At 45.1% G+C, this 12,396-nt stretch overlaps 1 protein-coding gene across 1 annotated transcript in view; it reads right to left on the minus strand.

The window, feature by feature from the left end:
* The window catches only part of DMXL1 (Dmx like 1), a 2,737,735-nt gene extending 2,725,649 nt beyond the window's left edge, over positions 1–12,086 (minus strand). The window contains exon 1 of the mRNA XM_044059165.1: positions 11,895–12,086. Within this exon, the coding sequence (XP_043915100.1) occupies positions 11,895–12,086 (192 nt within the window). The remainder of the gene's footprint in view (positions 1–11,894) is intronic.
* Positions 12,087–12,396: the final 310 nt, after the last annotated feature.

Genomic DNA, 12,396 nt, shown 5'->3' on the forward strand with positions numbered 1-12,396 from the left:
ATTTTTTGTTCCCATACCACATCACTGTGGTATTGCCTGTAAACACCTTGACAGGGCCGGGGGAATAGAGGATGAAAGGCCTGAAGAGTCAGCAGAAAAGCTCTCATCTCCTTGATGCTGATGTCGTCTTTCTGTTGGATACGACCAGACTCCCTGCACCTTTAGGCAGCCAAAAGTTGCTCCCCACCCCACATCTGAGGCATCTGTGAACAGCTCCTGAGAGGGAAGAGGTGGATGAAAAGGGTGCCCTGGACTGTGAGTCAATTGCTGAATTCACCAATGAAGTTCCTGCTTGAGACACGGGAGAAGAGGACCTAAGAAATTGAGGGGACGAGAATGCTAAAGCCAAAATGAGTTTAGAAACCCAGAACAGGAAAATATCACTCAAAAAATGACACAATGAACAAGAACTTTTATTCAATTGAGTGCTTCTGCCCACCACAGGACTTCATTATAATACAGTTATAATGCAACACATTACTTTAAGTTTTAAAATACCACTGAAATTGCATTGTTTTGAACCAAGCTTTGTGTTGACTTTAGAAATCGCTCAAGTTCTCATAAAGAGTTTGCAAAAGGGAGAATAGGAACAGTGGAAGCCAACCCAGAGCTCTCAGAAATATTTTTGCTGTTACAGAGGTCAGAGTAAGAAGGGGCTGAAAAAAGGAAATGAGAATTAGGTCACTGGGAGGAAGCAGGGATGCCAGCATAGAAACAAAATGCACTCAAGAAAGACAATCCTGAGGAGGAGTCAGAAAGAACCTTTTGAGATTTATAGTGAACTCCAGGCTCTGCAGAAGGGAGAGTGCAAAGTGAAGATTTTCAAACAAGATCTCTGGAGAGGATATCTGAAACAGGTCAGCATCTAAGTAGGGAAAAACGGAGGCATTTGGTGGCAGTAGAAAGGCCAAAGCGCAAAGCAAAGACCTGGAAATGCCAGGTAGCAACAGAGAAATGTAAAAAATGTCCTGAAAAGGGGATGAATTGGAATATGAAGTTAAGCATCTTTGAGCTCCAGTGCCACAATCTAAGCCTGAGGAAACAAAAAATGGAACAAAGTCTGAAGGGACAACATTTAAAAAGAGGGAACCTTCAGAAATTTATTTAGGTGAGAGGTCTAAAATTGGTCTCAAAGTACCCTCTTTCCTGGGTACTAGAAACATTCTGGAGTGAAAATCCCTTTCCTTTGTAAAACTGCAACATCTGAATAGCACCCAGAGTCAAGAGATCCTGAAGCACTCCTGGAAAGGATAGTGGTTCTGAAGGATTTGAGGAATTCCCATAAAAGGGGGAAGAGATTTCCAGACCATGAAATACCCTTGGCAGATAATTAACAGAACCCAGGAGTCCTGAGTAATCTTTAACCAAACTGGGAGTGATAGAGAAAGGTTAAGAGAAAGGGGAAAGTGGTCGAGAATAGGATAGTCAGACAGCACCTGGTTTATCAGTAAAAAGGAGACTTCTGGGGCACTGAAGTCTGAGTAGCTTTAGCAGGAGAAGCCTGTTTTCCACCTTTCTTCCCCTTGGGGGGAGGGCGAGATTGCCTACAAAGACTGGTTTATTGGGGACATTTCTATGAAACTTAGGTACAGGAAAAACAAAAACATGTTTAAGTTCCTCTAAAGCCTTGTCATTATCCTGAAGGGGCTTAAACAAATCAGCAGCAGCTTCACCAAACAAGTGTTTATTATTCAGAGGAGAATCCATCAACTTAGCCTTAATATTATCAGGCAAAGGTTGAAGCTGAAGCCAATATCATCTCAACACAGACCCAAAGGCCAGCAGCCCTACAGAAAGCATCTGCGGCATCATAACTACACCTGATGGAATGACAAGCCACCAAGGAGGAAGTACTTAACAAGGAAAAGGAAGACATCTCCCCCTTCAGAGTCTGAAAGATCAGAAATTACCTGACAGGCCTGGAAAGAACAGCCAACATGTACCTGGACATACTGGTCTGATGATTGACAGCCCTAAAAGCTGAATTAGCTGAGTTGTAAACCTTTTTGTTCAACCTTTTCACAGTTCTGCTATCTTTGTCAGAAGGCAATAACTCTTGAGAAAAAAGCAATTGACATGGCTTGTCAGAAGCCACAGACGACACCGAAGAGCCAGCAGAAGGGGACCTGTAATGAAATCTACAGTTCTCAGGCACCCTATAAAACCTATCAGGATTCTTGGGAGCATAGGGCTAGGAGTCAGGAGCCTTAGAAGCACTAGAAAAGGCATCCAACAGGAGGTACAGCAGGAGGCTTGGGAAAGTCCATCTGCAAGAGCTCATACCACCTTTTCTGCACTTCAGAAACCGGAGCGCAATCCCATTTAAAAAAACTCTACTAGAGATTGTGTCCCAAAAAGAAATTTCCCCAAAAGTAGTATCAGGACTAGCAATTCTCCTTCCTCAGACTCATAACCTGAAGGAGAGGGAATCTGAGGGGAGCAGGCAAGCAATTCCTCATCTGAATCCACCTCCTTCTCAGAGGAATCCTGTTCCCTGGGTCTTTTAAGGGTAGCACAGGACCAAGGAGGTGCTGGAACATTAACACGCTGAGGAAGTTTTTAAGCCAAAGCATTACACAACCCCCAAGTGAAATTTTGACACTCTGTGGGTCCTTAAGAGCTGGAATATTTTTAGTTTTCTGCTTCTTCTTTAAGGGGATGTCCGCCTTATGAAATGTATAAGGCTCCAACTCAGAACTGCATTCAATAATTTTAGTAAGAACTTCTTCCCCGACTAAAATTTGAGGAACATCCCTAGGTCCCTCTGAAATAATTAGCTGCAGGTCTCCCTGAACGTCTGATGCGAACGTCTGCAAGGCCTCCAAGGAAGTGGCTACAGTCAGACCCCCACCGTCCTCTGAACCAGTCGTGGACGAAGAATCCAATGATGGAGCAGAGTGAACCTCCAGGCTTTCACTTGCCTCAGGACAGACATCTGGCAGAGGTTGTACATCAGAAGAATCCTGCCTACACTTCTTGTACTTCTTCACGGATGGCTACCACTTGTAGTGGGAAGTTGCTTCCGTTGTGTCTTTAGCCAAGAGCTTAAGACATTGACTCTCCAGATACAAAGCCAAAGAAGAACGCTTACTACAGAGGGTATTGTGAACAGAAGCCTGACAGACTTGAACATGATGCATGGTCGTGCAAAGCACCAAAGCAGAGCAAGCACTACTCGCTATGGTCTTTATCGGGAAATCCATCACACTGGCATTTACCCATCTTGAATGACATGAAACCCCACATGCAATAAAACATACAAAAGTACGATAAAATAAACCCCAACAGGGCACTTATCTGCAACTGCTTGGTGAAAGAACAACAGAAAGGGCATTCAGACTATCAAGAGATCGCATTCGGACTGGCAGCAAAGAAGTTCTGAGGATGGTACTTCCAGTCACCACCTGTATGCCCTACACTGCACAAGTTCCATACATGTGATGTACGGTGTACCTTAAAGCAACCTAAAAGCTTTGGTATACTGGCTGAACCTCGGACTGCCCTTGGCAGAGGATCCCTAGTGTAATAAATACTGCAACAGTGAAATGAAAGGACATCATTCTGCATCAAAGGGTTCAATTTTGTAATAGCAAACACAGCAAAGTACTTGTCACACTTAATACAATGTAAAATGTATTTTCTGTAGCAAAGCAACAATCAAATTACAATAAAAACTGAATACTTAATGTTTATAAGTTTGTATAAAGGGAGAATGCAACAATCAGGTTTTGCTTTGCTAGTTTTTCTATTTATGGTAAATTTAATTTACAAGACCCACCTACAATTCATATTTACTGTGCAAACATTAGCAGCTAATGGCTACATTTATAATTAATGATTCATTTTCTATGGCTTGATGATTTCACTGTCCATGTCCAAGCACATCTTAACATCCAGCACAATACAAGACTGCTTCCTTTCTAACATTAATAGGTGTTAACATTTTTTTTATTAGTAGAAAGCTTTACTTAAAGGCCCTACATTTTAAATTATATAAAAACAAATTAGAAGTTATGTATCTACCATAACGTTCCATGTTAGTTGTCTTCTCTCGCCTTCTTTCTTGCTGGATGGGTTCGGAGCCGATCCTCGGCTCCGACTCGGCACTTGCTTTAGCTTGAGAACTCCTTTTACCAGCTCGAGGCAACCCTATATCCCATGATGCAAGGCGGAACTACCTCAGATCTCGTTTGGTAGCTAACCTACCCTGCTAAGGACTAACCTAACATAATTAGGAAAACCAAGTTCATAATAAGAGCCCTCAATGAAGGCTCAGGAGGAAACAACCTGATAGGAACTCTTCAAGATCTGTCCAGGCCAGGGGGTAGGAGGGAGGGACGCAAGAAAGAAGGCGAGAGAAGACAACTAACATGGAACGTTATGGTAGGTACATAACTTCTAAATGTTAAGTTGTCAATCTCGCCTTCATTCTTGCTGGATGGGACCGCGTCCCTAGCACCTGTATCCCGGGTGGCTCAATGGAACAGACTCTTGAGAACTTTGGAACCAAAACTGGCCCTGTCTCTGGAGGCCAAGTCTAACTTGTAATGAGAGACAAAGGTATGAGGAGTGGCCCAAGTAGCTGCTGCACAAATGGTATCAATGGGTAGTCTATCCTGAAAGGCTGCAGAAGTGGATAGACTCCTGGTTGAGTGTGCTTTTGGTTTAGAAGGTAGTTGCTTGCCTCTGAGAGAGTACACATAGGAAATGGTGGAAGACAACCATCTGGATAAGGTCACTTTAGAAACTGGAAGACCTATCCTGTTTTCTGCATAGGAGACAAATAATTGGTCCGATTTCCTGAATTGTTTCGTTCTATGCAAATAGTACCTGAGCTGACGATGGACATCCAAAAAATGAAGCTTTTGTTCAGCTCTGTCAGAATAGTTTGGGAAAAAGACTGGTAGATCTATGGATTGATTAATATTGGTTTGAGACACAACTTTGGGGAGAAAGGACGGGTTCGTTCTTAAGGATACCCTGTCCTTATGAAAACCAAGTAAGGGGAACGGATGCAGAGAGCTTGAATCTCGGAAACCCTTCTTGCTGAAGTGACAGCCAGTAAGAATATAGTTTTCCAGGTCAATAATTTCAAGGAACATGAAGCAGACTGTTCGAAGGGAGGTAACATCAAGGATGCCAACATTAAATTTAGATCCCATTGCGGAGGAGGATGCTTTATCGGCGGCTTTAGGAGAAAAACTCCTCTCAGAAAGGCCTTGCATAATCTATGAGACATAATGTTATTATCATGCAAGCCAACATGATACTTGGAAATAGCAGCCAGTTGAACTTTAACTGTAGATGAAGAAGATCCTGACTGAAAAACTTCAGCCAGGAAATCTAAAACAGAATGCACAGGAGCAGTAAAGGGATCAATATTCCTGGAATGTGCCCAAATAGAAAAACGTTGCCACTTGCTAGCATAAATAGTTCTGGTGGACGACTTTAAAGAAGACACTAAGATGTCTCTGACAGAATCAGAGATCATCGGAAGCCTGGCTAGGGAAGGAAGTGGAGCAACCAAGCAGTGAGGTTGAGAGAATGAATGGCCCGGTGCTGCTGACCCGACTGGTGGATCAAAAGATCCAGAACTGGGTCCAGATGCCAGGGCTGCACCAGGAGGTGATGATGCAGAGACGGAAACCAAATTTGTCGAGGCCAGTAAGGGGCAATGAGAATCAACTTGGCCCGCAAAACGGTGGCTTTCTGAATGACTTGTGGAATCAAGGGAAAGGGAGGAAAAGCGTACAGAAGTCCCCAGGGCCAATCCTGGGTTAGAGAGTCTCTCAGGGGTTGGCCTGGTAGGGGAAAAGAGGGTGAAAAAAAAAATCGGGGCACTTGTTGTTTTGAGGTGTAGCAAAAAGATCGCAACAAGGTGTGCCCCACTTCAGAAAAATCTGATCCACTACAGATTGATTGAGAGACCACTCGTGAGGCATCAGAATGGATCTGCTCAGCCTGTCCGCCAAGAGGTTGGACCTGCCGGGGATGTGCGTTGCTATCAGAAACCGATGAGAGGAGATTGCCCATTGCCAAAGTCTGAGAGCTTCTCGACACAACGGATAGGACCTGGTCCCGCCCTGCTTGTTGATGTACCAGACCACGGACATGTTGTCCGTTTGTACTGCAATAGACCCCGTGGGAAGAAAGTCGTTGAGGGCTTGCAACGTTGAAAGCACCGCTCTCATCTCCAGGACATTGATGTGCAGATGGTATTCTATGGGTTGCTACGTCCCGTGGACCATCCTGCCCTGATAATGCCCCCCCACCCGATCAGAGAGGCATCCGTAGTAACTGTGGCAACTGGAGGAGGGAGAACAAAGGATCGGCCCTGATAAAGAAGAGGGGAAGATATCCACCAGTTCAGATGAGTTCTGCACGATTGTGTGACTAAGATTTCGTGCCTCATCGGAAGACTGTGGTACGACCACTGAGTGAATAACATCCACTGCAGAAGACGCATGTGGAAGCGAGCCAGTGGTAAAAGAACAATGTCCGCAGCCATAAGACCTAGAACCTTTAGTATCAATCTGGCTTTGACCTTGCTGCTCTGCAATAGAATCAGAACGAATTTTTGGATGTCCAGAATTCTTTGATCTGTTAGTCTGGCTAACATTTTGACGGTGTTTAATTCTGCGCCTATAAAGGTGATAGATTGGCAAGGCCGCAGAGAAGATTTTTCGAAATTTACTGAAATTCCCAAACTCCTGCAAAGCTGCAGAGTGTAGTCTCTGGTCTGAAGAAGCTGACACCTGGTGGTGGCGGAGAGGAGCCAGTCGTCCAAATAAGGAAACACCTGGAATCCTTGACATCTCAGATGAGCTGTGACCACTGCCATGCATTTGGTAAACACTCTGGGGGTTGAAGTGAGGCCAAAGGGCAGGGCTCTGAATTGGTAATGACTGGTCCCTAGCCGAAAGCGGAGAAACCTTCTGGAGCGCCTGTGAATCTTTATGTGATAGCACGCGCCCTGAAGGTCTATAGAGCACATCCAGTTGTCCTTGCCCAGAAAAGGCAGAATGGACTGAAGCGTGACCATCCGGAATCTTGCCTTTTTGACAAATCTGTTTAGACTGCTCAGGTCTAATATTGGTCTCCAATCTCCCGTCCTTTTGGGGACCAAAAAGAATCTCGAGTAGACGCCGGATCCTACTTGGTCTGCCGGAACAGTCTGGACGGCTCTTTTTCCTAGGAGCTTTGAAACCTCCTGTTCTGCCAAATCCCTTTGACCGGGTGAGATGTCTGGAAGGGATTGATGAGGTACGGGATACCTTTCGAAGGGGATTTTGTAACCCTCGGATATGATCGACTGTACCCACATATCTTGTGAGCGGGAATGCCAGGCCACTGGGTACAGCGAAATCCTTCCCCCGACTGCCTCCAAGGGTGGACAGTCGGGCAACACCTCAGGGGTGCTGAAAGGGCTTCTCAGGAAGAGACTCCCTGTTGCCCTGGTTCTGAGGACCCCCTGCCTCTAGGGTGGCGTATTATTGTTACCCCTCTGCCTCTGGGGTAAACTGACCACGTGTCCGTGTAGCTCCTTGGGCTTTATGAACCACATCTTCCCTCCCTTCTGACCCTTGGGATATGGTCTAGAAGGGGTGGAAAAATGGACTCCAACGGCAGAAAGAGTTTTACCGTCCTGCTCACACCTGGTCAAGGTATCCTTCACCTGAGGTCCGAACAAAGCCGAACCATCAAAGGGGTATTGGTGAAGGACGCTTTAAAGGGGTCCAAAATTACAAAGCCGCATCCAGGCTTGACATCTAAGAGCCACTCCTGTGCCTGCGGCCCTGCTCGCTCCATCGGCCGCATAGGATATGAGCCGCATGGAGGAGTTGGATAAGGAATTCAGGATTGCTAGCTGTGAGGCAATCTTTTCTTGAGCCCCAGCAGCAGAAGGATCCTGGACCACTTCACCTAGTTCCTTGAGAATATCTCTTTGAAGCCTGGTGAAGTGACAAAGGTAGTTCAGCGAACGATAGCAAAGGTCGCTGAAGAAAACATCCGCTTTCCATACCTGTCCATGGTTCTAGAATCCTTGTTAGGAGGATGGACAGGTACTGAAGGATCCACAAGTTCCTTCTTAGTGGCCGCCGCCACCATAGCATCCACAGAGACGCCTTGGAAAGAAACTGTTTGTCCGTAGGGGCCGTAATAAACTTGGATGGTCTCCTGGGGACAGGTTCCACAGAATCTGGAGCTGCCCACGCCTTCCGAGCCACTACCTGCATAAGTGGGTTGAAAGGCGGAGACACCCAGGAGGTGGAGGGTCGGGATCCAAAAGCCTCCAGCTATACCGACTCATCCTTGGAGGGATCAATGGATGGCCAATTCCCCCTCTGTTTGAGGAGCTCAAGGATGTCTGAAAAGGAGACATCCTCAGAGGGGATCAGGAACCCTCCGACTCATCTAAGTCGGTATCAGATGTAGTAGACTCAGGGGAGTCTGTCTGTTTCCTCTTACACGTCCTCTTCCGAGGGGGTTCACCTGCAGGATCAGGAGAAACTTCGGAAGAGGAGGAAATTCCCAATGGGGAAACCTGGGGCGATGGATCCCTGGGCCTGAGAGCAAGAGGCTGGCAAGAGGTGTCTACAGGCACCGAAGAGGGAGGAGCTAGAGGGATGGACAGTTGACCTGGCTCAGGAGCCAGGACACTCATCACCTCAAAGGCTCCCCTCCCTGGGAGACCGGAATATCCCCGTTCCGAGGACACAGGAATTCCCGGCTCCACTGTGGGAGAAGGCTCCGAGGCTGATGTCAGTGCCGAGCTTACCAAAGCCGAAGCCCCGAGAGGGAGAGCGGGGTCGGACATGCCACTAGCCCCCTCGGAGCCGACCAGGGAAACTCGACGACCGGATCCCTCCAAGGAAGGTCTCAAGGAGGAGATCGGAGCCGAAGACGACGGAGCCGAAGGATGTATCGGCTCCGGCACCGAAACAGTCGCTGTCCCGAGAAGCTCCGGCTCCGAACTCTGGTGGGGAGTCGGAGGAGGAAGTTCAAGGGGTGAAGAAATAGCCGAAGTCTGCCGAGACGGGCTATGGAGCATTTGGGCCAGTGCCTGCGACTTTAACAGCCTGCTTACCACCCTCTCTAAGTCGTGGTCAGACAGCCTGGAAGATCTCGAAGATCGGCTCCGATGGCTCTGCTCCGACAAAAGAGGAGACCCCGGAGCAGAGTGGATACTCTCCAATGAAGGGGACCGAGATCTCTTTCGGGACAAAGTCATCGGAGCCGAAGTCCCCTGAATTCCAGATGGAGCCGAAGGTTTCTCGGCTCCGATGCTGGATAAGGTGTCGGCTCCAGCCGGAGCCGACAATGCCACAGTAGATTGGGTGTCGGAACCAATCGGTGCCGAACCCACTACTTTCGAAGCAGAAAGATCGGCTCCAGCCGGAGCCGAGATCGGCTCCGACGGAGCCAGAGCCACCGGAGGAGGCTTAGATACTGTAGCCTGAACCTTCGGAGGCTTAGAAGGTTTACCGGAACCTGTTTTAGAGGGAGAACCTTCTGGCTTAAGTAAGCCACGGAGGATCAATTTATTCCTCCTTTCCTGCAGGACTCTCTGGCTAAAAGAGTGACACAAAGCACAGGAGTCCTGCAGGTGCAAAGGCCCCAGGCAGTAAACACAAGAAGTGTGACCGTCTGTCAGAGACATCTTCTGACAGCACGAGTCACACTTCTTGAAGCCTGAGACCTTGCCTTCCTTAGACATAGTCCTAGAGGAAGAAAGTCACACACACCCCAACAATCACACAATTAATCCCCCAACACACAGACACACAGGTAGGGATTAAGCAATGGGGTCTAGGCCTAACTTAAAATTCTTTAACAATTATAAAAAGAATTTAAAACTTTTTAAGTTTAAGGGAAATAGGGTGGGCTGTAGAAACACTACACACTATAACAAGGGGAATAAGGGAGAAATAAATCCCTGACTAAGCTTTTTTGACAAAATCAACTTACCTCAGCTGGCAAAGGAGACCTCTTTTGCTAAGCGGCAAACGAGATCTGAGGTAGTTCCGCCTTGCCTCATGGGATATAGGGTTGCCTCGAGCTGGTAAAAGGAGTTCTCAAGCTAAAGCAAGTGCCGAGTCGGAGCCGAGGATCGGCTCCGAACCCATCCAGCAAGAATGAAGGCGAGATTGACAACTTAACATTATAAATTATTCTCTCGGTGCAACTTTAGATCAATGGCAGCAGTACAGCAGGAAACAGGCAAACCACATTCCTAGTTTTATTTCTTAGAACTATTTTAATTGAATTAACTTCCACTTTTGCAGTCTAAGTATAAAGGAAGCTCTATTTCAATTCTTTAACCATCAAGCCGCAGTACTTCACAAAACAGTTAAAATTCAGAACAAAGTTAAGCCCTAATAAAAAAAAAAGTAAGCATTATGAAGAGATATCTAAAAAAGGTAAAAATAAACTGTTGACGAAAATGAAATATGTGAAATGACGGATCCCCATCAGATGACAGAAACTTTGACAGAATCCCATTTGACTGAGAACATAAGACTGAAATTTCAAAATACTGAAAAATCACTTGCCTGAAACCCTTAATACTGAAATCTTACAATGCTAAATTTCAACATACTGAATTGTAAAGTGGACGACATAAAACCAGAATAGGTGGGGGGGCTACACTCCCACCTATATATACTAACTCTAGGATCGCACTACAGTGGGGAAAAGGTATATACCCTTTTCCCCATTGTAGTGCGATCCTGGAGTTAGTATATATAGTTGGGGGGGTGTAGCCCCCCACCTATTATGGCCTTGTATTGTCCACTTTACAAGTCAGTATGTTGAAATTTAGCAATGTAAAATTTCAGTATTTATGGGCTTCAGTCAAGTGATTTTTCAGTATTTTGAAATTTCAGTCTTATGGTCTCAGTCAAATGAGTTTCAGTCATATGAAGTTTCTATCATCTGATAGGGATCAGAAATGACACATTACCAAAAAGAAAATAAGTGAAATCTAAGATACTGATACAGATGGTCACTATGACCAGTTCTGCAGCATACAAAGTTTGCTGCACAATGATTCTCTCAGCAAATCTGTTACCTTGAAAAGTCTTCGGAACACAAAGCAACTAAAAGTAAACAAAGTAAAATAAATAAATAAAATGAAAGCAATAAGCAAGGATAATTTCATAGTCTTTCGGCTTTTCCTGGTTAGGGGTCGCCACAGCTGAACTCCCATCCGCTAATGATTAGCAGTGGATTTTTACAGTGCAGAGTTGCCAGCCTGACGCCCAGCCTTCAAAGAAGGCATGCCCATTCACGCACCTACTTGCATATGTCTTTAACATCACTTGACCATGGGGAGGACATGCAGACTCCACAAAGGTGCTCCAGCCGAGAACTGAACAGGAGATATGAAGGTTTAATTCAGGAGAGGAACACAGCTCACGGTGAAAGACAAAGTGACTTCATGCCCAACAGAAGCACAATAAGATACTTCTAATAATCATCCTGGATATAATTAATTAACCATTTATAAAAAGTTGCGGTTTTACAAACAGGAAAGGAAAATAAAAAAAAAACAGCGATCAACATGAAAGGCACACAGTTTAAAGTTCTTAATCTATAACATTTTTAAAAGTCTCCACTTGCAAATGATAAAATATATCCAATCACAACAAGATCCAAGTAAGATGAAAGGTAGTATTATGGCAGTGTTGTTTTGCCTTGAAGGACAGCAACTTGTTAAATGCAGCCCAAAACTTAGTTCTAAATCAGGTTATCTGAAGCTGAAGTAAAACCCTTGTGGCTCTGGTTAAGTTGCTGTTGAGTATGTGGTGATGCTAGATATATTGGTATCCTTAAGTCCAGCATGACCAGTTTCTATTTACAACTGCAGTGCTAAAGCATTACAACCATCTTACCTTGCCCTGCTGCATAGAGCAGTCCACACATCCAACCTGAATGTTGCCATGTTTTGCTCCAGGGATGATTTGTAATCTTTCAAAGTTGCTTCCTAAAATCACAATATCACAGCCTGATGCATACGCCGTAAAAGTAAGGAAAAAATATAAGACACGAGATAAAACATACAATGTAATAACATATAAAAACATTCTGAAAACATACCACTCCCCTTACTATACCCAAATTAAGGCACAAAATTCTAGCTAACTGAATAAACTGATTATGCCTGCTACCATGCTCTATTTGAATTTAACAGAATTAACCACATAATATGAAAAACATTTATCTGCTGTAAGTTCTTGATCTAACTCATGGGTATCGTTCAAATATTACACTAGGTTTAAAACAGCATACTAAGATGATGAGAACATTCAGATACAATAACTACTATCTTTCTTCATAACTACAAAGAATGTGCACTGACATTCAATAAGTGCATAAAGGAGTGTCCATTTGAGA

This window comes from Protopterus annectens, chromosome 17.part0 (genome assembly GCF_019279795.1).
Source record: "Protopterus annectens isolate FY-2018-M chromosome 17.part0, PAN1.0, whole genome shotgun sequence".
Classification (NCBI taxonomy): Eukaryota; Metazoa; Chordata; order Ceratodontiformes; family Protopteridae; genus Protopterus; species Protopterus annectens.